The 25,425-nt window shown below is 37.8% G+C and overlaps 1 protein-coding gene and 1 pseudogene across 10 annotated transcripts in view; both read right to left on the minus strand.

Annotated features, from left to right (window-relative positions):
* The window catches only part of BTRC (beta-transducin repeat containing E3 ubiquitin protein ligase), a 168,332-nt gene that overhangs the window by 6,876 nt on the left and 136,031 nt on the right, over positions 1-25,425 (minus strand). For all 10 annotated transcript variants that reach the window (XM_043475667.1, XM_043475666.1, XM_043475662.1 and 7 more), the window contains 8 exons: positions 16,570-16,801; positions 10,805-10,991; positions 6,232-6,328; positions 5,447-5,584; positions 4,853-4,971; positions 2,927-3,176; positions 2,321-2,439; positions 1,013-1,123 (listed from right to left, as the gene is read on the minus strand). In XM_043475667.1, the coding sequence (XP_043331602.1) occupies positions 1,013-1,123; positions 2,321-2,439; positions 2,927-3,176; positions 4,853-4,971; positions 5,447-5,584; positions 6,232-6,328; positions 10,805-10,991; positions 16,570-16,801 (1,253 nt within the window). The remainder of the gene's footprint in view (positions 1-1,012; positions 1,124-2,320; positions 2,440-2,926; positions 3,177-4,852; positions 4,972-5,446; positions 5,585-6,231; positions 6,329-10,804; positions 10,992-16,569; positions 16,802-25,425) is intronic.
* On the minus strand, positions 21,504-22,250 carry LOC122446013 (annotated as a pseudogene).

The following is a 25,425-nucleotide window of genomic DNA, read 5'->3' on the forward strand; positions in this document are numbered from 1 at the left end:
GGTCACACATATGAGAGGACTGGGGTCCATGTAAGACTCTAGAGTTTATATAAGCAATATTTAAATAAGAAAAGTTTAGCCCTTCTATGAATCAATTGTATGTCCTGTCTCCTCAAGGTAAGTAACAGACAAAACCCAAGAAAAGGGTACAGATCAAAACAAAGGCAGTGAAAAATACAATCGTGGACTTAGCTGAAACATGTTGTCATACCCCCAATAACTTCCCAAGGGTCTGAGACAGTGACGGCTGACTCAAAGCAGAGGAGATGGGTCTGTTAACACTTACTGCTGTTTGAGTTGTCTTAATGAATCAAGTATAGCCAGCGTAAACTAAGATAAAGTTGTAAGTTAGTTTCTGATATTTTTAAAAAACTGTCAATATTTGAACTGTGGCCTAACCGTCCTCCACATCAGGCACCCTGATGAGAAGAAATGACAGAGAGCATTTCATAAGTGAGTTCACTCTTGTAAGAATTTACTATGTGCTTTTAGCGTTGCTGGATGTGGGATCCATCCACAATATGAATGGAGTCTGTAACCACTGGAAAGTAGACTGAAGGAACAAAGATTATTTAACGCACTGTGAAGTGCGTTATTTAATGTGCATTATTTAATGCCAGCAGTGAAGACAAGACCCTCCCATACTACAAGCCCCCTCCAAAGATACTATCCTCCAACATTTCAGTTTTATTAACAAGTCACTATTTTATATCCATATCCTGATACACTGGGGTTTATCCAGTTCTCTGCTTTATAGGGCAAAATAAATGTATGACCAAAAATCTAAAATACTAATGAAAATCATGAGCAAACAAGTATAATTAAATGACTAGGAAGATTATTTGGAAAAGAGTGAACAAAGGAGATGTGAATATATGGATTAGACACAAGAATACCATATCAGATTCTTTCTGTGATATCTATAATCTTTTGGAGACAAGGAAAGGCTATGTTTAACATTCTAAGGCGGGGGGATTAAGAGAACTTTTAAAAACCCTGTCAGCACACTCACCCATCATAGGCTCCACTGACTATCCTCTTGTTGTCAAATCGAATACAGCGCACCAATTCCTCATGGCCTTCTAACACTCGTAAGCATGCACCACATTCTATATCCCATAATCTGAAAAAGAACACTATGTTGAGTGAATTTCCATGCATTCTTTTCTAAGCTTGCAGTGTTATAACAACATACATCATATGTCTTTTAAAATATCCAAAATATAAAAACCAATCAACACTCATATACAAATGTATTACTTTCAGTATATTTACTTTCTGCCATATAAGCAGAAAAATGTATGATTTAAGTTCAAATATGTTGTAAATGTTTTTAAAGCATCAAGCTTCATATAGACCTGAATATTCAGGGTCACCAAGGAATATAAAAGATGAATTCATGTACACAGTTGCCTAAGAATGAAAGGACCAAGCCAAGAAACATGTTTCCGGAAACCACAATTAAATAAGAATGAGATGCAGGAAAGGTGACATCCTGCTCTCACAAAATATGTCTACCTGTCACTGAGGACACCCTCAGCTTTCACCCCACTGTTCAGGACACTTTTTCTCATATAATGGAAATGCAAAGTAAGTTCTCAAAAACTTTTATATACTAATTTAAATTGGGTATGCCTTCTGACCAATCCAAATGATTTCTAGGAATGCTAATTTCCTTAGCTCTAACAATATCTGTCTGTCGTTTTTTCAATGGTCTCTTCCTTAGTACTTCTTTGAAGGAGGGGAGAGGGTGGATAAACCTTTCAAATTCTATGCATCTGTGTGTCGTTCATCTTCATGAAGGGAAAACACCAAAAAGTACTTCATTTGTGGATAATTTGTTCAGAATTTCAAAGATTGGTAGCTCCCTGGCCCATTATGTAATGCTAAAAAAAAACAAAATTGTACAACTTCTAGTAGGGGAACAAATCTTTTTTCTTTTTTTTTTTAAAACACTGGCAAAGAGAAAAGCCCTTTAGCTATTTATTAGCACTTATCAACTGCAGACAGGAGAAATTTAGAGAGGGCCTTCAACCTCCATTTTTATTTCTCTCGCTCACTTCCTCATTCAAGCAGTTCCTTTTAAATAGGTCTATCTGGTGATAAAACTATTACAGGAAGGAAACACATCAACAAAAGGCTTTGCTGTGCTGTCTCTCTGCTTGGGGCAAACTTTTAACCTGTAAGAAGCCATGGAAAACTGAAAAATGTTTTATTATAAACAGAACACAGTACAGTAAACAATTGGTTTGGTCTGTGCACAAACAATGAATGGCAGGATAATAGTGATCCCTTCTGGGCAAGGGCACCTGCTGCTCACCTGATTGTGTTGTCAGATGAGCCACTCACAACCAGCCTGTCTCTGTACTGCAAACAGGCAATTCCACGTTTGTGTCCATTTAAGGTCCGTACAAACTCACAAGTACTTGTGTTCCATACCTGAAACAGAAATAGCATTTGGCAGTTGATTTGATGCTTTTATTAGTAAAATCTATGGCAACTGCAGTTTTATGGAAGCAGAAGATGGGACTGAACTAGTAGGGGAAATTCCACATCTTAAACCAATCCAAATCAAACCCCAAATGACAAGTTTAATGCACAGTAATATAGGGCTAATTTGTAGCTGGTTGCTATAATATGAGAAATCCTCAGATTGATGTACTCTTATGGGGTTAGTCTTGTCTTGCAGACAAATCTTGAACCTAAAATTACCCCTGCCCTTTTCATACTCACCATTATTTACAGGAATAAAAACCTAACCCAAATTGTCACATGACCTATCTCATTCATTACATAAACTAGTATCTGATTTAAATAAATATTAAGTATTCTACAGTGAGGGTTAAATATAAAATTGTCCTTGAGAAGATATCCATATGAACTCCCCTATTCTAAGTTGGGGACTTACTGAAAAATGCCTCATTACCTTTATAGTCCTATCCCCAGATGCAGAAACGATGTACTTATCATCAAAGTCTACAACATTGACTGCAGCTCGATGTCCGACAAGCACCCTGCGGAGGGTGATGTCAGTCGGGGAGGCCATATCCCATACTGCAATGGAACGGTCTTTGGAGCAGGTCACCATCATGCCATTATTGAAACGCAAGTGCAGAACTGCTTCACAATGGTGAATCAATGTGTTCAGCATTTCACCTGTATTTACATCCCACACCCTGGAACAAACAATATTACGATTATCTGAGATTGTGGTGAAATTCATGCTATAATCTATTTTAAGTACTGGGTTACCTCACTGCCCACCCCTCCCACCCTATTTCTCACAGTTAATGGTATACCTTACTCTCCTTTTGTAGTTCTAAAGTTGAGTGAGGTAAAGTGTACTGATGGACCATGGGGAAGTGGTAGTTAGAGGACTGGACTGGGAAAGCGGCAAGAGGAAGGGGATGGGATACTGCCAGTATGCAATCCTTAAGACAACACAACTTGAAATCTGGGCTAGTTACAGGGTGCTGAAATGAGGGGGCAGCAACCATCACCAGTGAATTGGTCCCAGACTTCAAGATTATCATAAACCTTCTGACATTCAATCTGATACATTTTAAACGGGTGGGAATTTTGCTAATAACTGCAGCATTGGTGGTCCCACAGATAGCCCTCGGGTCCTAGAACTGACACAGGCCAAGAACCTTCTGTAATAGACTGACTTAGTACTGTGGATTTGAGCTTGATGACCTTGGGCCTTAGTTTTCACCACACAGATCAAGGCCTAAAATTACCTAGACTCTAAACATAAGGACCCATTTCTGTGCTCTGAATGAGTGTAGGGATCAAGACCAGCCACCCCAATATAAATACGGGCTTCACAGCAGAGTGTAGGACGCTTGGATAGATTGATAAATTTTTGTGAAGGTGTATTTTACTTTGATCACTCATTTTGTATATTTACTTGTTTTTTTATAACACATTTTATTTTTTTCCAATTTAACCCTCTCTTTTAGAAAATCATTTTTTCCCTTGTCCAACAAATAATGTTAGCCTTTACAATCTTTAAGCTTCCTTGAGGCACTCCACAAGCAACAGTAAATGTTAAATGCTGCTAACTCTAAGAACTGAATTTGCTATGCCTTTAAGTCAAAAGACAAGAAAACGTGAATAGCCTTTTCTATTCACAGACGATAATTTGGAATGGTAAAAATTTAACTTCAGAGAATCTAACAATGCAGTTAACTGCTTTTTTTCTCCCTATTTTTTTTAAAGTTACTTTTGATGCATTATGTTTGCTAAATCCTTTAGCTCAAGGCAAAATTCCTAACAGAGGTTTCCAGCAGTTCTGCTGGTACCCAGAACTCAAGCTACACTGGACTCCAGCAGCATAATGGCTGTGTCATCAAATCACTAACGCCTCTGGAAATTGAAGGCCCCTCCTAGAGTGAAGCTTGCAATTAAAAACTGCAGGGACAGCAGGGGAGGGGCTGGCAAGAGAGAGTATTGCTCACCTGTACACATTTTAAAGGAGATAATGCATGCCTGTACTACAGTTATAACCACCTGAAAGGAAGGCTTCATTCCATTCATGTCATTCCCCTGTGAGGTGGTTTTTGTAAAAAATGCTAAGTTTACCAAGTTTCTATAATACATGATTCCCCCAAACTAAAACAGAATATGTAGTTTCTTAAATGTACAAAAATGTAAACTTACCGTAACCATTCCTAAATCAAGTCTTCCAGTTCTAGACTGACACAGTGATGGGGGGAGCTGATTGCTTATTCTTCTTTGGTTATGAAGTTTCATAATTGTGTTCATGCAGATACAAACAAAATCACTATCTAAGGCAGAACAGAGTGAATCTGATATTTCAGAGTTCAAAAGATCATTTGAAAGTTTCTACCTGACCGTGGAATCCGACGACCCAGTTATGATCACCCTCTCGTCATACTGGAGACACAGGACAGAACCTGTGTGGCCTGTGAGAATCCGCTTGCATTCCAATGTGCTTTTATCCCAGATCTAGGATGGCAAACAAGATCCTTTTGATCACCATGATAATGGGGTGGTGCAGAGACTTGCAGGCTCTATTATGTATTTGATTCCCCCAAAGAATCAAAGCCCAAAGTAGTGTGGAATGCACTCTTTCCTGCAGGTAGAGCTAAGCACTTCTACCTATGTGGCTTCAGTATAATGCAGACTTGATCCTTTTCATTCAGGAACAGGGTTGGCCTATAATTATGTGAGGGCCAAAAGAGTAACAGCCCATTCAGTGCACTTCAAGGATAGAATTTAACACTAGCACTATCCATATGTATGAGTTTCTGGGGAGAAGCAGGCATTTTTCCTTTAAGGAAATGATTTTGGCTTTCAGACTGGAAACAATCTAAAACTTTCACTTTCTGGAAATATCGCTTAGAGTTTATGCTTTGGGTTGCTTTACATTGTGGTCATTCTTATCCCTTCAGCTACCTCCCCATAACTGAAGAGACCTCACCTTGATTGTGTTGTCTCGAAGGCCGCTTACTATCTTCTGATCATCATATTGTAAACAGTAAACTCCTTTGCTTGTTTCACTTCGGCAGTGGATTCTCTGTAAGCTATGTCTTCCACATCTCCAATTAGATTCTATTGTCTGAGAAGAAGGAATGGTAAAGAAGTAGTAATTAGGAAGGGACTAGAACTAAACTCTTTTCTGACTTTCATGGCAACCAGTGACAAATGCTCGGTGCTTTACTGGATATATAGAACTTAAGGCATTTTTTATAAAAGTTTCTATTTAATGTTGTAAAACATTTTTTCATTTGCAAAGTAATTAAAGATTTATTTCCTAGAACTCTCCTGTATATAACTCATTCGACTAAATAATAAACCTTCTGGAGAGAGACTGTTCACCAACAGAGGGGAAGCTATGAACCACATGAGGTTACCTACTCAGTGCTCATCTTACATTTGAGGTGGCATTTCTACCAGTGAACTTCCACAGAGGCTCAATTCAGAAGATATTTGAATAATGGTTTATAAGTGCAACTTTTAAATATTTCCACTGCTGTTATCATATCCTCTCTCTTAACTATTTATCTAGCAATAAACAATTTTCAAAAGTTTTAAATTTTTTGCCTGGCTATTTACTATATTTTACCTCCCTATTCACTTGTAAAGAAATTGATTTTTAACCCACATCAATAAACCCTAATGGGTTTGCTCTAACAATGCTGTTACTGAAGAATGTTGATGATTCTCTAGTATTTGGCAAATACCCAAATATACATAAATTCTTACCTCAATGTCTTGTATAATTTTAGGATAAAGTGCTCTATAAAAAGAGTTAGGGGGTGCATTTCCATCAGGAGGTTTGTTTTTGAACAAATACTGTCCCCTAAAAAACAACAAATATTTCTCAGTAAAAATCACATTCCCTCCCCCATACATTTACAAGAACTTCCTATTTCACAATTACCATTCCATATAATCTCCATAACTAACCTGGAGAAGTGCAAAGTTAAAGTCGATTTCAGGAGCAACTCCCTCAAAGTTGCTCCCATGTCAAGGAGCAACTTTCTGGACTAAAGGAATTCTGCCAACACTGATTTGCTTTTGGGTAAAACATGATGATTTCTAGTGTAGGACATCAGAGTGTCAGGCCTTCAGGAATATTATGTCAATAGACAAATGGAATCTGTATAGTCACAATTCATCTACTATCAGACCTCTTAGACTTATTAGACTTATGAAAATTTTGTTAGTGGTGATAACTACAAACTCTGAACTAGGCACATGCCCCATAGACTTCCCTCACTGAGTAAAGCTGTGCCAGTGAAGTGGAGCCTGGCACCGTGGGCAGCAGGAATGCCTCTGTCACAGAGTTAACTTTTACCAGTCTCCAGTTATATGGGGAAAGGTGTATTGGCGACTCAGACACCCAGACTGCTGGCATGCTTTAAAAGGAGCAATTTCAACAGAAAACAAAGGGATCACAGGAGTGTCCAGCAGCAAGTATGAAAGCAGAAAAAAAAAAGAAATGCCTGAGAGCACTGTGCTGTCAAGTCTAAGGCACAAAATTGACTTTCACAGGTGTGTTCCTGGCTATGTACATACATACACGGATTTTATTGCCTTTCCTTGACTCCAGTGAGCAACATTTGTTAGCATCTCCTTCCTTATGACAGCACGTCTCTGGAATACTCATATCCCAAGCTAGATCTTTGCTACAAAAAAAAAATCAGTAAATGGCAATCACTTCCTGCTGGGTAAAAAATTTAATTCCTCATCCTGAAGTTAAGAACCCACCAAACACGGTGTGGAAGCTAGTAAACCCCACTATGGGTGTACTAACTGCTGTTCTCACTGGCACTGTGCCTTGCAAAGTGGAGACAGGCAGAAATGCCTCTGAGTGTAATCCTGGCACCAGAGAAATCATGTTTTCTCTGGGCCAGTCATCCACGCCTCCCTCTATAGCTCCATTACAATATAATTAATTGTTCAATGTCTCCAGGAGCACTTCTCCCCTGCCCTCTTCCTATTATACACCTTGAAAATTAGTTGAGAAAATTTCCTATCAGGAAGGTAGCTGGCTCTGACTTCTGTATTGATACAGAAAGGGAAATCCACAACAGAGAAGCTAAAATAATTGTCTTTTTAAAGGGATTATAATAGGAGCAAGAAGCATGATACACCAACACAAAGAAAGGGACAAACAAGACACACTTGGAAATAATTCAGGCTTAAAGATACAGTTTTCTAAACAATAATTATTCTACAAATACATTGTAGGCAAACAAATTTTGAATGAAGAGGTCCTAAATCTGGTTATTAGGGAACTCCTGGGTGGTCTAGTGGTTAGGACTCAGCGCTTCTACTGCCAGGGGCCCAGGTTCAATCCCTGGGTAGGGAACTAAGATCCCATAAGCCACCATAGCAAGCCACCCCCCCACCAAAGAAAAAAAAAAATCTGGTTAATAATTATAATTTAATAGTTTCAATGTCAACATCCTTTAATGAGGTTAAGAATAACTATATTCATTTGGCAGGTGAAGAAATCAAATGTCAGGGAAGTTAAGCAACTTGTCCAAGGTCACACAGCTAGTGAAAAGACCTACAATTTGAATCTGACTTCAGAGGTCACACTCTTAACTACTGTACTGTCTCTCAAAGCTCACCATTCCTCATTCTTATCCTCTTTTTAACCTCTGGCAATTGCATACAGGGACCCCAGGATTTTTTTCATATACAATGAAACTATCTCTACATTCTAAGGAAAGAGAAATCATGTAAACTTCTGATCTCATTTTCTATCCCACTGTATTTATCATGCCATGCTAAAACATCTGAATTTCTTCAAATTAAAGATGCTACAAAAAAGGGTGGCTAAGAGCTGAAAACTGGTTTTTCAGTCTATATCTATATTTTATAAGTTAAAACCTTTCATGATGGAAGCTCTCTGACAACAGGGACCACTTCTGTGTGAAATGCCTAGTACTTTTAAGAGTGTGAGGACATGATAAATGCTAAATATTAAATTCAGAATGTTATCATAAAATGTGATCTGCTGATTAAGAAAATGGACTTATCCCAAGTGGTCTGTTTTAAGAGTTACCATTACTAAGCGGAGAGAGCATCTTCAGTATTACTCAAGAGAGAAAATAAGAGCTCATGTCCTAGAGGCAGACTGTCAAATTCATCTAGATATAAAATACAACTGTAGAGTGGAAATTAAACTCAAAGCTTTTTTAGAAAACTGTATTTATTTATTTTTGGTTGGAGGAAATGGAAGAAGTTTTCAAAGACAGCATTTGGGGAGAGGCAGTATAACAGAAAGGCTTTATTGACAAAGGAGGCTTAGTAAGACAACTTGCAAGAAAAAAATGAAAAAGTGATTACAGACTATTGTTTTTTAAAGTGAAGAAGAACTACTAACACAGGAAGAAAGGCAACACGTAAACATAAGCAGCCACATTCTGTCAAGGGGATAATAGAGGCAGTCTTCATGGGGTGAACAAATATTTGAAATCTCAGGGATCTATATCAAGCTAAGATGATATATATGGCCAAAGACAAAGGAATACAGTCAGAACTCTAAAGGATATTCAAAAAAGCAGGAGTGGGTTTCTGTGGTTGAAGAGATAGGAGAAAGAGTGATAATTAGTGCTGATCCTAAATTATTTCTCAGCTATACCTTCAGATACCCTTTAAAAGGCCAAGAAGCCACCTGTTCAATGATCTTCTCTTTTTCTTCTGTGTAACTAACATAAGAGATCTTTAACCCTCTTTAAGGGTTTAAACCCTCTTTTAGGGTTAAATTAACCCTAAGCATAATTCTGGAGCCTTTTATCTTTGGCATTTTCATACGTATCTGTCAAGATTTGCCCATGTACTTCTTACTCTCCCTGCCTTCAAAAAGAGACTGTAAAGTCCCAACATCTGATAAAGGTTTATTGTCATTTACAGTCCAAATGGGAACAAAGTACATTTTAACAGGGAACCTTTATAAGCTATGAGAATGCATCTCTACAACTGAAATTTTGGGTCAGGAGTTATTTGGAGAAGATTTTCTTTTAATTCCCCCCACCTCCCCAAAGGGTAGAGGGATATTCCTAGTTGCCCTAAAATTTTCCCAAGTAAGCAACTGCCTCCTCTATTTCTAAGGCTAGTCCTGACATGCTTAAGAAAATGATGAACTTTGAATGCCATATACCTATATAATCTTTTGCTTATTATACAATATAGTTTATTTCCAAAGTATGAAATAAGTTATCAAAGATAAGGTTTCCATTCTTCCATACAGTGAAATAAGTGAAAGTAAGGGAAACATACTTGGGAAGGAGAAATAATAATATATTTTCATTTATGCAATTCTTTATAGCCAAAAATTCCCTGGTATTTGCTTCCTAATTTAATTGAATTTGGGAGAAATTTTAAAGACCTTCTAATAGCCAGAATGACAGAAATCTCTTGAATTACTTGGTATAATATGTGGAGGTCATTATATTTATTGTACATTAATGAATTTAAAAGATGCAAAAAAAGGGAGCCAACTATACTTTTATGAAAAATTGTTAAGAAAAGCAGATCCTCCAGTCTCAACTGTTCTGTATTTCTTCATGATTCAAGATAAACGATTCCTAAAATTGCTCAGGATATCACTGAGCATACACATGCCTGCTGGTGCATCAACTAAAATATTTAATATGTCACCACCTTTATTTTATTTATGAAGTATTCACACCCAACTTTCTTATAATGACATTATAGAGAATCATCCAAGAGAAAATTATATATAGAAGACATCTTCCAGAAGTTCTAATGAAATGGTATCATTACATTAAAAGAACAAGAACAAAACTGGTGAATTCTGCTGCTCTTAGGCTGGTAATTACATAATGTCTTACAGGATTCAGGATTAAGCAGTGAAAAATCTTGAGAAAATTTAAGTCTTAAAAAGAAACAATGATATATACTAAATTCCAATTTCTTCTTTTTCTGAAGGCTTGAGTTCTTATTCTAGTTGGGCATAAAAATAATTTTGATTACAAAGATGATAGAACACCACAGGCAAAGGCTAAAGGCAAAAAATCTGAAAATGAAAATAGTCAAAGAGGAGGGCTGGTAGTTTTGTGTTTTTTTAATCATTTTTTGCAAAGCAGCATTAACACATTATTATATCACTTATGAGTGACTGGTCAGAAGAAAAACTGCCAAGTACATGAACAACTATTTAACACTTTTTGCTATAAAAGAGCAAAGTCAGTGTATCAAAAGATAAGTGGTCTTGCTGGTTCCCAATAATACTGTATTCCAGAGAGTGAAAGGCCAGATCCTGTAGCTCTCTAAAGAGTAAGAATGTTAAAAGGCTCACCACCCTCTTCGTTCTGCCAGGCCTCTCCACAGAGAATCTGTCCTGACCATTCTTTCGATGAGCTTCTTCCATAACATGCCATCAGACGTCACTCGGTACCATTCTTTGCACACAAGTTCAGCAGCACATAGTGATCTGGCATCCAAGTATGACAGGATGTTCTCAGCAATGTGATCTAAACCCCGAGCTTTTGGTGGGGAAAGGAAGCAAAGAAAAAAAAAAAAGACATGGATGGTAGTGAATGATGTTTTTTTTTTTTTTTAAACAGAAAGTCCTTTAAACAGGAACAGCATTTATTCCGCTATGAAGGCACATCACTGTCCCTAGTGTGGTCCAGTTTCTTTTTCAAACAGACTTGGCTAAAATGAGTGTCTTGGCTAAAATTTTTCTATAAGGTTACAGAAATGAACAGTATTTTCCATCTTCCTTTAGATAAGGAAGTGAAAACTAACAACCAGCAACGCCCCCCAAGACATTAAAAATAAAAAGGATTCCAGAAAACAATTCACATCTATCTATATGGATTTCAGCACTAGGGGATGTTCTATGGATGGCATCTCAAACTCTGTGATTCAGACCCCTCCATCTCTACCCCAATTCTTTATATTAGGTCCATTTCTCATTCTGTTTCTATTACTGCTGCAGTTCCAAAGCTGTTCAGTAAAAGAAATATCCTTTAAATGTACTGTGGGAGAGGCACTAAGTCAGAATGTTCTGGACTATAGAATACTGGGCATGCAGAAAGGAGAGAAAAAGAAAATACAGGTTGGTATAGGAGCATCCCAAGAGGAATGACTGAGAGGCATATTTAAGTTCGAGTTTAATTTCAGATGTTTAAAAAGTGTATTTGAGAACAGTTGTTGCTATAAAGCCTAAATGACAGTTGGCCAAAAATGAGAAAAAAAAAAAAAATCCCAGACCAATAGACAACTTACAATTTCAGAGACTATGTTTGTAGGATATACAGAGAAAAACGGGGGAAGTAGATCTTGGATTGTGTAAACTGGGTGGGCTTCCCAATTAAAATTCTCTATCACCCAAATCTGTACTGGGGCCTCAGAGGAACAGATCCCATAAAATAGGATGTTCATATTAATAGACCTTTTGGCTGCTGTTCTAATTCACAGTGAGACAAAAAATATTCAAAGTCATTTCTCTTTACAGGTAACGTATTAGAGATTTGCTAAAGATTTAAATAGCGCAGAAAGATTCCTTGATACTCTGATTACCTTAGGCACAAACTTAACAAGCAAGAGAGATAATATCACATTTCGTTTTGCTTCTTTCCCCTGAATCATACAAAGATACATTTGGACGCCATTAGCAACAATCTAAATGTGCTTAAACATTATTTTAATTATAAAAATTATATGGATGTCAGTCACATTCTTCAACAGATTTGGAAAAGAAAGCATTAAATGGATCTTGTTTGGCTGGCATCACATGTTCATATTTAAGCACAAGCAGATGGAGGCATTCATCACCTAATTTTTATTAAAGAAACAAGACTATAAGCCAATTAAAGATATAATAATTAGTTCGTCATACAAAATACAGTAATGGTTCAATTTCTCCATCTTTATATTGAGCTTTCTATACTATCAGAAGTTCCCAAAATGCATTCCTGTCTTTTTAGTGGCTAGCATCAAATTGCTCCTGATCTTTCACTATGTCCCTATAATAACTCTTTGGAAATAATTTTACCTAACACTCCAAACAAACCCATTACATTAATGGATTACAGGCATTTTTTTGAAGTAGTTTGGTTTACTAAATGTAGCCAGATGGTATAGGTTCATAAGTTAAAGTGGCCATAAAGCATTAGACTGATGATTTAGTATCTTATAAAGTGGTTAGCAGATATACATCAGAGATCAGTATTAGGCAAAGAGTACACAAGTCTAATCATCTCCTGTTCAATTCTTAGTGGTATATGCTAGAGATTGTAATGTGTCTCAGCGACTGGGGAGAGCACAATAATGAGGTACACACAGATTGCACAAAGAAAACTGCTTGCCTATGGCTAAAATAAAATCCAATGAGTGAAGAATGGGCAGAAATCTATTTAACAAAAGATGTAAGTACAAATTCAGCTTGAAAATGTTTATTTCAAAGATATAAATAGGCATTTCTTTTGTTTTAAAGGGCAATTTAAATTCCAAATTTGGAAAAACAAATTTTTAAAAAGATATAATTGGCAAAGATTAAACAAAATGGTAAAATGTAGTTTGAGGGAGGGTTTAAGTTGGTATACGCTTCTTAGAGGACAGTTTAGCACATGTATTAGAAGCTCTTAAAAATGTTCATAATTCTTTAATATAGGAATCCCACTTCTGGTATTTTTTTTTCTAGGATGCCCAAAAGATGAATAAGAATGCCCACTACTGCTGCTGCTAAGTCGCTTCAGTCGTGTCCAACTCCATGCAACCCCACAGACGGCAGCCCACCAGGCTCCTGTCCCTGGAATTTTCCAGGTAAGAATACCAGCACAGTATAGTTTATAATGGAAAAAACATTTTAAACTACCTAAATGCTCGAAATCAGATTGATTATATTTTTTGCAGCCAAAGATGGAGAAGCTCTATACAGTCAGCAAAAACAAGACCGGGAGCTGACTGTGGCTCAGATCATGAACTCCTTATTGCCAAATTCAGACTGAAATTGAAGAAAGTGGAGAAAACCACTAGACCATTCAGGTATGAACTAAATCAAATCCCTTATGATTATACAGTGGAAGTGAGAAATAGATTTAAGGGACTAGATCTAATAGACAGAGTGCCTGATGAACTATGGATGGAGGTTCATGACACTGTACAGGAGACAGGAATCAAGACCATCCCCAAGAAAAAGAAATGCAAAAAAGCAAAATGGCTGTCTGAGGAGGCCTTACAAATAGCTGTGAAAAGAAGGGAAGTGAAAAGCAAAGGAGAAAAGGAAAGATATACCCATTTGAATGCAGAGTTCCCAAGAATAGCAAGGAGAGAGAAGAAAGCCTTCCTCAGCAATCAATGCAAAGAAATAGAGGAAAACAACAGAATGGGAAAGACAAGAGATCTCTTCAAGAAAATTAGAGATACCAAGGGAACATTTCATGCAAAGATGGGCTCAATAAAGGACAGAAATGGTATGGACCTAACAGAAGCAGATGATATTAAGAAGAGGTGGCAAGACTACACAGAAGAACTGTACAAAAAAGATCTTCATGACCCAGATAATCACGATGGTGTGATCACTCACCTAGAGTCAGACATCCTGGAATCTGAAGTCAAGTGGGTCTTAGGAAGCATCACTACGAACAAAGCTATTGGAGGTGATGGAATTCCAATTGAGCTATTTCAAATTCTAAAAGATGATGCTGTAAAAATGCAGCACTCAATATGCCAGCAAATTTGGAAAACTCAGCAGGTGCCACAGGACTAGAAAAGGTCAGTTTTCACTCCAATCACAAAGAAAGGCAATGCCAAAGAATGCTCAAACTACCACACAATTGCACTCATCTCACACACTAGTGAAGAATGCTCAAAATTCTCCAAGCCAGGCTTCAGCAACACGTGGACTGTGAACTTCCAGATGTTCAAGCTGGTTTTAGAAAAGGCAGAGGAACCAGAGATCAAATTGCCAACATCCACTGGATCATCGAAAAAGCAAGAGTTCCAGAAAAACATCTATTTCTGCTTTATTGACTATAAAGCCTTTGACTTTGTGGATCACAATAAACTGTGGAAAAGTCTTCAAGAGATGGAAATACCAGACCACCTGACCTGCCTCCTGAGAAATCTGTATGCAGGTCAGGAAGCAACAGTTAGAACTGGACATGGAACAACAGACTGGTTCCAAATAGGGAAAGGAGTACATCAAGGCTGTATATTGTCACCCTACTTATTTAACTTATATGCAGAGTACATCAAGAGAAACGCTGGGCTGGAGGAAGCACAAGCTGGAATCAAGATTGCAGGGAGAAATATCAATAACCTCAGATATGCAGATGACACCACCCTTACGGCAGAAAGTGAAGAACTAAAGAGGCTCTTGATGAAAGTGAAAGAGGAGAGTAAAAAAGTTGGCGTAAAGCTCTGGCGTAAAGCTCAACATTCAGAAAACTAAGATCATGGCATCCGGTCCCATCACTTCATGGCAAATAGATGGGGAAAGAGTGGAAACAGTGGCTGACTTTATTTTTCTGGGCTCCAAAATCACTGCAGATGGTGACTGCAGCCATGAAATTAAACGATGCTTACTCCTTGGAAGGAAAGTGATGATCAACCTAGACACCATATTAAAAAGCAGAGACATTACTTTGCCAACAAAGGTCCGTCTTAGTCAAGGCTATGGTTTTTCCAGGAGTCATGTATGGATATGAGAGTTGGACTATAAAGCTAAGCACAGAAGAATTGATGCTTTTGAACTGTGGTGTTGGAAAAGACTCTTGAGAGTCCCTTGGACTGCAAGGAGATCCAACCAGTCCATCCTAAAGGAGATCAGTCCTGGGTGTTCATTGGAAGGACTGATGTTGAAGCTGAAACTCCAATACTTGGGCCATCTGCTGCGAAGAGCTGAATCACTGGAAAAGACCCTGATGCTGGGAAGGATTGAGGGCAGGAGGAGAAGGGGATGACAGAGGATGAGACGGTTGGATGGCATCACCGATTCAATGGATATGGGTTTGGGTAGACTCCAGGAGTTGGTGATGGACAGGGAGGCCTGGTGTGCTGCGGTTCATGGGGTCGCAAAGTGTCGGACACAACTGAGCGACTGAACTGAACTGAACTGCTCAATAAAGGGTTTAAATGATATGTGTTTCAACCATCATAAATAATACACAATACTATAAAAAATTGTTTTTTCAAAAGAGCCAACACTTAGGAAAACACAGTAAGAGAATATAGTAAGAAAAAAAATATTGCTAACACTTATAAGGGAAATATATACACCTAGGAAAAATATTAAGAACACTCTAGTAGTTCTCTCTGAATGGCAGGGTTCTGGAAAATGTATTTACATTTTAAACATTTTTGAATTTTCTAAATTTCCTCTAAGTGCTACAATCAGGAAACAACTGAAATAAAAAAAAAAAAAACAGACTTTTAACACGGGTGAGAACCCTGTATTTTCCTGATACATCATTTCCCCCAAATACTGATGCCTACGGAGTATCCCAGATCACCATTAAGCATTCAGTGAAACCACCACAGCACTCTCAAAAGTGTGTGTGTGTGTGTGTATGCACAAATATACTTTAAAAAACATACAATAAAAAATATACAATAGTTTATAACAGCTATTTAGTTACTGAGCAGTGAGACTGTAAAGCCTGAAATTTACATACTTAATATTACAACGAGGCTCCTGAGATACGCTTCTTTCTAAAATATTCAATAAAAAATGCTTCTTATTCATTCATACAAAGTAAATATTCTGTTGATAAATTCCCAAAGAAATTCAAATATGTTAACATACCTTAAAACTAAGACACTATAAAAGACACATCTCAAACCAGATAACATCTCAGAAAAGATGTTATTTAAACCTACATGTGAGTAAAAATAGGGTGAATAGAGACAGGGATAAGAGAGGGGAAAAAGGAGTCTCTTTATAGAGTAGGAATTTTTTGTACTTATATCCCAAGAAGGTACAATTAAAATAGTTCATAAAAATCAAGCCAACAAAGATTTTTTAAAGAGAAACAGAACTGAAGATTCAGTATAATTACTAGTGTAACATATTTTTCAGGCAAATTAATGCCTTACAAACACCTGTACACATACCTGGCAGAGCAGTTATGAAATCCCTCTGCAACATAGGTTTAAGATATGAGTTTATGTGCCCATGTTGGTAATGACACATTTGGGATATAAGATGTTCCACAAATTCCACTTGATCGGACTCTGACCACTGCTCAAAATATTTGACACACAGTTCCTTTTCCTTCTCATAGCTTGCCGAGAGTTTCCGTTGCTTGGGCACAATCATACTGGAAGTGCCATTGGCAAGTTTTGTCTGCAGAAGAGGTGGATTGAAAGAAACATGTAACAGTCAGTATTGAAATAAGGGAAATTATATGATTTTCCAGTCTGGCATGCTATGTTATGTATGTCTGTTTGATGGAGCTCACTCTGTTATTTTATTAGTAACTGGATGTTTGCAACAGCAATTATATGGAAAAAGCCACAGAAATAACCACAGTAAATTGGGAAATCAGGAATACTGTTGGATGACAAGACATCCATTTCCAAAAGTTCATAGGAAAACATTATTTGGAGATATGTAGATGAAAACCAATGAAAGCATGTTATGACTAGCAAGCAAAGATGCTAATTTGCTTTTTCTTGTATATACCCATTACTGTGCATTTATACAATTACTTACTCACAACTTATTTTTTAATAGTTAAGAAATCCTCCATGCAAAGAAAAGCCAATGAAAAATTTGAGACCCCGGTACCTTTAGAGATAAAGCTTAAATAACATCAATGCTCAATATACCCTTTTCTTCTTCCCACTCCTCCCAAATCCTGTTGTCATCAAAATTATATGCCATAAAGTCTAATATTAACTGGTTCATTCAATAAACATTAGTTGAGCATCTATAACGTCCTAAACACTGTCCCAGGTGCTAGGAATACAGCACTTAACAAAAATAACATAGTTTCTACCACCAATAACTCACATTACAATAGGTATAGCTAGCTAAAAACATTACCATACAAATAATGAAGAAAAATAATGCAGGATAAAGGGATAGAAAAAATAATGCCATTTTGACAGGCAAAGAAATTCTCTGTTATTCAAACCAACATGTAGGTACTGCTGTGACTTAATTAAGGTCCCAAATCAGGACTTGAAGAGGGAGATTACTCCAGTGGGTGTGACCTAATGACACGAGTCCTTTAAAAGCAGAGTTTTTTTTCCAATTGGTTGCAGAAGAGAAAGGGGACCACCAGGCTAGGAATTTGATCAGCCTTAGGGGCTGAGAGCATCTCCCAGCAGACAGCCAATCAGAAAATGGTGACCTCAATCCTACAAAGGCAAGGAGCTGAATTTGCCAACAATGTGCTGAGATTTCTTTCCCTAAATGAGAACTCAGCTCAGACCAACACATTGATTTCAGCCTTGTGATACTGGAGCAGAGAACCCAGTCTTGCTATATCAGATTTCTGACCTAGAGAACAGTGAGCTAATGAACAGGTATTATTTTAAATTGTTAAGTTTGTGGTAATTTGTTATGTAGCAATTAAAAAAAAACCACAATGTAATAATTTGGTCACAAAGGATTCCATTTCTCCCTGAACATGAATTCTGTTTCTCCTCCCATCAAGAAGTAGTTTGTCCCAGCCTTTAAATCTGGGCTTTGACTAAAAGAATGCGGAGAAAGTAACATTCTGGGACTTCTGGGCTTAGACAACTTCTGCTTACTCTGCCTTAGACCCCTGAGCCACTACGTAAAATACTGAGGCTACTCTCCTGGAGAGGATGAGAAGCCATGCAGGAAGAGGTCACATGGAGAAGCACCTAGAAGCCTGGGCATTACATGATCTGAAACCTTTTAAAAGGATCATTGCTATGTGGAGAATAGGCTGTAGAGGACATGAACAGAAATCAGGAGACTAATTAAATACCTGGCTACTTCACAGTAGTCCACGGAAGAGACAACAATCTTTTGGACTATGTGGTAGCTATAGATGTGGTTTCTACAGGTTAACTCCTACACATAGGCCTCTTTACAAATGATTTCCAATACACAGCTGAAAGTATATTTCCTTTTTTGGGGGGTCTAGATTATATTACTGATACATTTTAATAAACCACAAAGAACCACCACAGATTCTAGAAGCTGTCTGTCTGTGCTTAAATAAAATAATAAAATAAATAATAATATTATATTTATTATATTTAATATTTATTATTTATTTTAAATATTTTATTATTTATTTTAAATATTTTATTATTTAATATATTTTAAATAATAAATAACTAATAAAAATAATAAAATAAAAAAATAAAATGTAGCATCTGTTTTATTTTAAAATTTATTTATTTTTTAAAAACTTTTTTTTTTTTAATTGGGATATAGCCAGTTAACAATGTTGTCATAGTTCAGCTGAAAGTATATTTTCAAGAATGGCATTAGCAGGATTTCCCTGGTGGTTAAGACTCTACATTCCCAATGCAAGGGGCCCAGGTTCGATCCCTGGTCAGGGAACTAGATACGACATGTTCCAACTAAGAGTTCCTATGCCGCAACTAAAGATGCTATACACTGCAACAAAGATTGAAGATCTTTGAGTGCCACAACTAAGGCCCAGCACAGCCAAAGAAATAGAAAAATATTTTTTTAAAAAGGAATGGTATGAACCATTCTATTTATACAGAAGGAACAGACACTATGAACAGTAAGCCCTGATGTACACAGAGCTGGATGTTTTCTAGCATAAATACCATTTTTATCTATGATATAAGACCTAAAATGATTAATAAGAACCTTGTTGGACACAGGCATTGGACTTCTGGGCTGTTTTGTGTAGACTATTCAATAGTTTGCATCTCAGGAAAGGAAAACTTGTGAAATATGGAGTAAGAGTTTGAAAGCTAATAAATAGGTGGTTTTGCAAGCTTGACCAAACACTTCTCATCCCAACAACCAAAACCTCTCATTATCTTTTATACATTTGTCTTTTAAAGGAAGAAACAGATTGGAGTTGGATGCCACCAGAGTATTGTATCCTGGATAAAGACCAGAAACATCAGTCACAGAGAACAATAATCAGAAAGGTAATGAAAGTGTTTTGTTTATACTGTAAATAAACCCGATATTACTAAAATAATGGGACTCATGCTTTGATCAGTGGCTATTAGACTATTAACAGATAAAAGTGCTGAAGGATGTCACAAATTGATTATCCTACTGCAGGAGTTAAAGTTCAGTCAAGACTTTCTCATACTTTCAATGATTCAATCATAAATGGGAGTTAAAACACTATTAGAAATGAAGCATAACCCGAGAGTTCATGTATTTGCCAACTGTCCGCTGGTAATACACTCTAGTCACCGCCCCTCAAAACAGAGTATTTCATTGCAGGTAGACATATACCTTAGATCCATCATCGCTTCAAATGAGTTTAACACTATACCACACCACATTGTTTTAAGAGCACTAGCCTTAGAGTAGAAAGACCTGGCTTCAAATCTTAGCTCCTCAATTTTACCAGTTATGTGACATAGAATAAATAACTTGATTTTTCTCTGAGTCTCTGTTTCACTCATCTGTAAAATGGGGCTAATTACAGAATCTATTCCACTGGGATTTTGTGAAGATCAAAATAATCTAAGAAAAGCATCCTTAGCTCACTGCATGGCACAGAGTAAAGTGCTCAGTAAATCGACACTCTTCATGAATTTATGACACTGCTGGAGTTATGCTTGCTTTCTTTTTTTTGAAAGTATATCATTCCATTTCACTGGGTAGTATGTCCTTCTATTTTAATTTTCAATGAAGTATAATGTATAGTATATGTAAAAGTACATAATCTTAAGTGTATAGCTTGATGAATTTCCACACGGTGAGCATACTGTGCAACTAGTGCCTTGGTCACAAACTCTGCCTTGAGCTCCTTTTTTCAAGTCACTAGTCCCTCTAACGGTAGCCACTATACTCATTTCATTAAAATACATATATTTTAAAAAACTGCCTATACAATTTACAGTAGCATTAAAAAACATGTAATTCTCAGGAATAAATCTGACAACATATGTGTTGCTGTTGTTCAGTTGCTCAGTTGTGCCCAACTCTTTGCAACCCCATGAACTGGAGCATGCCAAGCTTCCCTGTCCTTCACTATCTCCTGGAGTTTGTTCAAACTCATGTCCATTGAATCAGTGATGCCATCCAACCAGCTCATCCTCTGTTGTCCCCTTCTCCTCCTGCCTTCAACCTATCCCAGCATCAGGGTCTTTTCCAATGAGTCGGCTCTTTGCATCAGCTTTAGCATCGGTCCTTCCAATGAATATTCAGGGTTGATTCCTTTAGGACTGACTGGTTTGATCTCCTCGCTGTCCAAGGGACTCTCAAGAGTCTTCTCCAATACCACAGTTTAAAAGTATCAATTCTTCAATGTTCTGCCTTCTTCGGGTCCAACTCTCACATCTGTACATGACTACTGGAAAAACCATAAATTTGATGATACGGACCTTTGTCAGCAAAGTAATGTCTCTGCTTTTTAATACGCTGTCTAGGTTTCTCACAGCTTTTCTTCCAAGGAGCAAGCGTCTTTTAATTTCATAGTTGTAGTCACTGTCTGCAGTGATTTTGAAGCCCAAGAAAACAAAAGTCTGTCCCTATTTCCATTGTTTTCCCATCTATTTGTCAGAAAGTGATGGGACTGGATGCCAGTTTTCTCAATGTAGAGTTTTAAGCCTGCTTTTTCACTCTCCTTTTTCACCTTCATCAAGAGGCTCTTTAGGTACTCTTCACTTTCTGCCATTAGGGTGGTGTCATCTGCATATCTGAAGTTATTGCTATTTCTCCTGTCAATCTTGATTCTAGCTTGAGTTTCATCCAGCCTGGCATTTCACATGATGTACTTTGCATATAAGTTAAATAAGTAGGGTGACAATAAACAGTCTTAATGTCCTCCTTTCCTAATTTGGAACCAGTCAGTTGTTCCATGTCTGGTTCTAACTCTTCCCCCCCCCCCCCGCCGCCCCAAATCAAGAGTTTTTATTGCCTCTTTAAAATATCACAACTGAGTCCACAGAACCATCTTCCATCTTGTGGTTTCTGCAGCAGGATCACTGAGATCTTTTCAATCAGCCTGCTGAACTGTTCCTTTTTCAGAAACATAGATACCATCCAAAAATTTTCTGATATCCTTGTTTTTAACTGTGGTGGCTTGCTGAATCAAAGTAGCTGAATTTGACACAAGTTCAATATCATTTCCTTCAAGAATCAACTCATCTTTCTGGGCTTAAGATACTGAACAGGCAACCCCTGGCCTCATTCGAACCCTGCATATGTATTTTTCATCCCCAAAATTTCGGATTTCCAAAAGAGAACCATTCTCCTGAATAACAACGTTGATGGGGAAGTAGGCATACACTGACCTCATCTTGTAACGGAAGACCAATGTAACACCCTTGATCACATTCTGTACGTGACTACAGATTGTGCGACAGTGGCCAGTTCCTGTTTCCCCACCATTTGTCAACATGAAGCCTCTTCTTTTTCTTTCCAAGGAGGCTGAGTTCTACACTGATGTGACTGAAGTCCCTCCACAGGGTGTCTCTGGGGCCCTTCACAATAACTGTCCATCCCTTCAAGGTAATGTCGACATTTTCTGGGATGTCGACAGTCTGACTGCTGAGAGTGGTCTTCATTCTCACAGTTGATGTGGCAAAGAGTGGTTCTAACTCTTGCTTCTTGACCTGCATACAGGTTTCTCAGAAGGCAGGTAAGGTGGTCTGGTATCCCCATCTCTTTAAGAATTTTCCAGTTTGTTGTGATCCACACAGTCAAAGGCTTTAGCGCAGTAAATGAAACAGAAGCAGACGTTTTTCTGGAATTCCCTTGCTTTTTCTATGATCCAACAGATGTTGGAAATTTGATCTTTGGTTCCTCTGCCTTTTCTAAATCCAGCTTGAATATCTGGAAGTTCTCGGTTAACATACTGAAGAAGCCTAGCTTGAAGAATTTTCAGCATGACATTGCTAGCATGTGAAATGAGAACAATTGTGTGGTAGTTTGAACATTCTCTGGCAATGCCCTTCTTTGGGATTGGAATGAAAACTGACCTTTTCCAGTCCTGTGGCCACTGCTGAGTTTTCCAAAGTTGTTGACATATTAAGTACAACGCTTCAACGGCATCATCTCTTAGGATCTTAAATAGCTCAGCTAGAAATCTGTCATCTCCATTAGCTTTGCTCATTGTAATGCTTCCCACAGCCCACTTGACTTCACAATACAGGATGTCCAGTTCTAGGTAAGTGACCACACAATTGTGGTTATCTGAGCCATTAAGACCTTTTCTGTATAGTTCTTCTGTGTACTCTTGCCACCTCTTCTTAACGTCTTCTGCCTCTGTTAGGTCCTTACCGTTTCTATCTTTATCATGCCCATCCTTGCATGAAATGTTCCCTTGATACCTCCAATGTTCTCAAAGAGATCTCTAGTCTTTCCGATTCTACTGTTTTCCTCTATTTCTTTGCATTATTCATTTAAGAAGTCCTTCTTATCTCTCTCTGCTACTCTCTGGAACTCTGCATTCAGTTGGGTGTATCTTTACCTTTCTCCCTTGCCTTTTGCTTTTCTACTTTCCTCAGCTATTTGTAAAGCCTCCTGAGACAACCACTTTGCTTTCTTGCACTTCTTTTTGTCTCGGATAGTTTTGGTCACTGTCTCCTGTACAATATTATGAACCTTCGTCCACAGTTCTTCAGGCACTCTCTCTACCACATCTAATCCCATGAATCTATTCATCACCTCCATTGTATAATCATAAAGGATTTAATTTAGGTCATACCTGAAAGGCTTAGTGGTTTTCCCAACTTCCTTCAATTTAAGCCTGAATTCTGCAGTAAGGAGCTCACAATCTGAGTCAGAGTCAGCTCCAGGTCTTGTTTTTGCTGACTGTATAGAGCTTCTCCATCTTCAGCTGCAAAGAATATAATCATTCTGATTTTGGTACTGATTCTGATTTTGGTACTGACACTACTGATGTCCATGTGTAGAGTCATCTCTTGTGTTGTTGGAAGAGGGTATTTGCTCTGACCAGTACGTTCTCTTAACAAAACTCTGTTGGCCTTTGCCCTGCTTCATTTTGTACTCTAAGGCCTAACTTGCCTGTTACTCTGGGTATCTCTTGACTTTCTACTTTTGCATTCCAATCCCCTGGGATCAAAAGGACATCTTATTTTTTTTGGTGTTCATTTTAGACAGTGTTCTATGTCTTCATAGAATTAGTCAGCTTCAGTTTCTTCAGCATCAGTGGTTGGGGTACAGACTTGAGGATTACTATAATGTTGAATGGTTTGCCTTGGAAACAACTCTGAGATCATTCTGTTGTTTTTGTGGCTGCACCCAAGTACTACATTTCAGACTCTTGTGTTGACTATGAGGGTTACTCCATTTCTTCTAAGGGATTCTTGCCCACAGTAATAGATATAATGGTCATCTGAATTACATTTGCCCATTCCCATCTATTATAGTTCAGTTCAATTCAGTTCAGTTGCTCAGTCGTGTCCGACTCTTTGTGACTCCATGGACTGCAGCATGCCAGGCTTCCCTGTCTGTCACCAACTCCCAGAGCGTGCTCAAACCCATGTCCATTGAGTCAGTGATGCCATTCAACCATCTTATCCTCTGTTGTCCCCTTCTCCTCCTGCCTTCAATCTTTCCCAGCATCAGGGTCTTTTCTAATGAGTCAGTTCTTTGCATCAGGTGGCCAAAGTATTGAAGCTTCAGCTTCAGCATCAATCCTTTCAATTAATATTCAGAACTGATTTCCTTTAGGATTGACTAGTTTGATCTCCTTGCAGTCCAAGGGACTCTCACGCATCTTCTCCAAAACCACAGTTTAAAAGCATCAATTCTTTGGCACTCAGCTTTCATTATAGTTCACTGATTCCTAAAGATGTCAGTGTTCAATCTAGCCATCTCCTGCTTGACCATGTCCAATTTACCTTGATTCATGGACCTAACATTCCAGATTCCTTTGCAATATTGCTCTTTATAGCATCGGACTTTACTCTTACCACCAGATACATCCATCACCAGATACATCCACAACTGAGCATCATTTCCGTTTTCATCCAGCCACTTCATTCTTTCTGGAGCTATTAATAATTGCCCTCTGCTCTTCCCCAGTAACATACTGGACACCTTTCCTGGGGGGCTCATCTTCTGGTGTCATATCTTTTTGCCTTTTTGTGCTGTCCATGGGGTTCTCCAGGCAAGAATACTGGAGTGGGTTGCCATTTTCTCCTCCAGGGGACCATGTTTTGTCAGAACTCTTCACTGTGACCCATCAGTCTCGGGTGTCCCTGCATGGCGTGGCTCGTAGTTTCACTGAGTTATGCAAGCCCCTTCATCAGGACAAGGCTGTGATCCATGAAGGGGGCAAAGGAACAGTACTCAATGATAAAAGGAGCAAACTACAGATATACCAAATGACAAGGATGTATCTCAAAAACATGCTGAATGAAAGAAAATCAGACACAAAAAGAGAATATACTTTATGATTCTACTTATATGAAATTCTAGGAATAACAAACCTAATTTATAATGATAAAAATAGAACAGAGGTTGTTTGGGAGTGGATATGGGGATGGGGTTGACTGGGTAAGGGCACCAGTAAAGTTTTGGATGGAATGAAAACGTTCTATTGATTGACTGTTACACAGGTGTATACATTCACCAAAATTCATCAAACTGTATATTTAAAATGAAAATAGACTTTTAAAACTTCTAAGTATAGGGTATTCCTAAGGATAAATGCCATTGTAATATTAACTTAATTCATAACGAAGGTATTATATTTGTAGAGAATTCTGGAGATAAAGGTCTTTGTTATCAAGTCTCCTCTCTCTATCACTCTCCCTTACAGATTTTTCTACTAATGCCTAAAGTAAATG

This window comes from Cervus canadensis, chromosome 8, assembly GCF_019320065.1.
Source record: "Cervus canadensis isolate Bull #8, Minnesota chromosome 8, ASM1932006v1, whole genome shotgun sequence".
Lineage (NCBI taxonomy): Eukaryota > Metazoa > Chordata > Mammalia > Artiodactyla > Cervidae > Cervus > Cervus canadensis.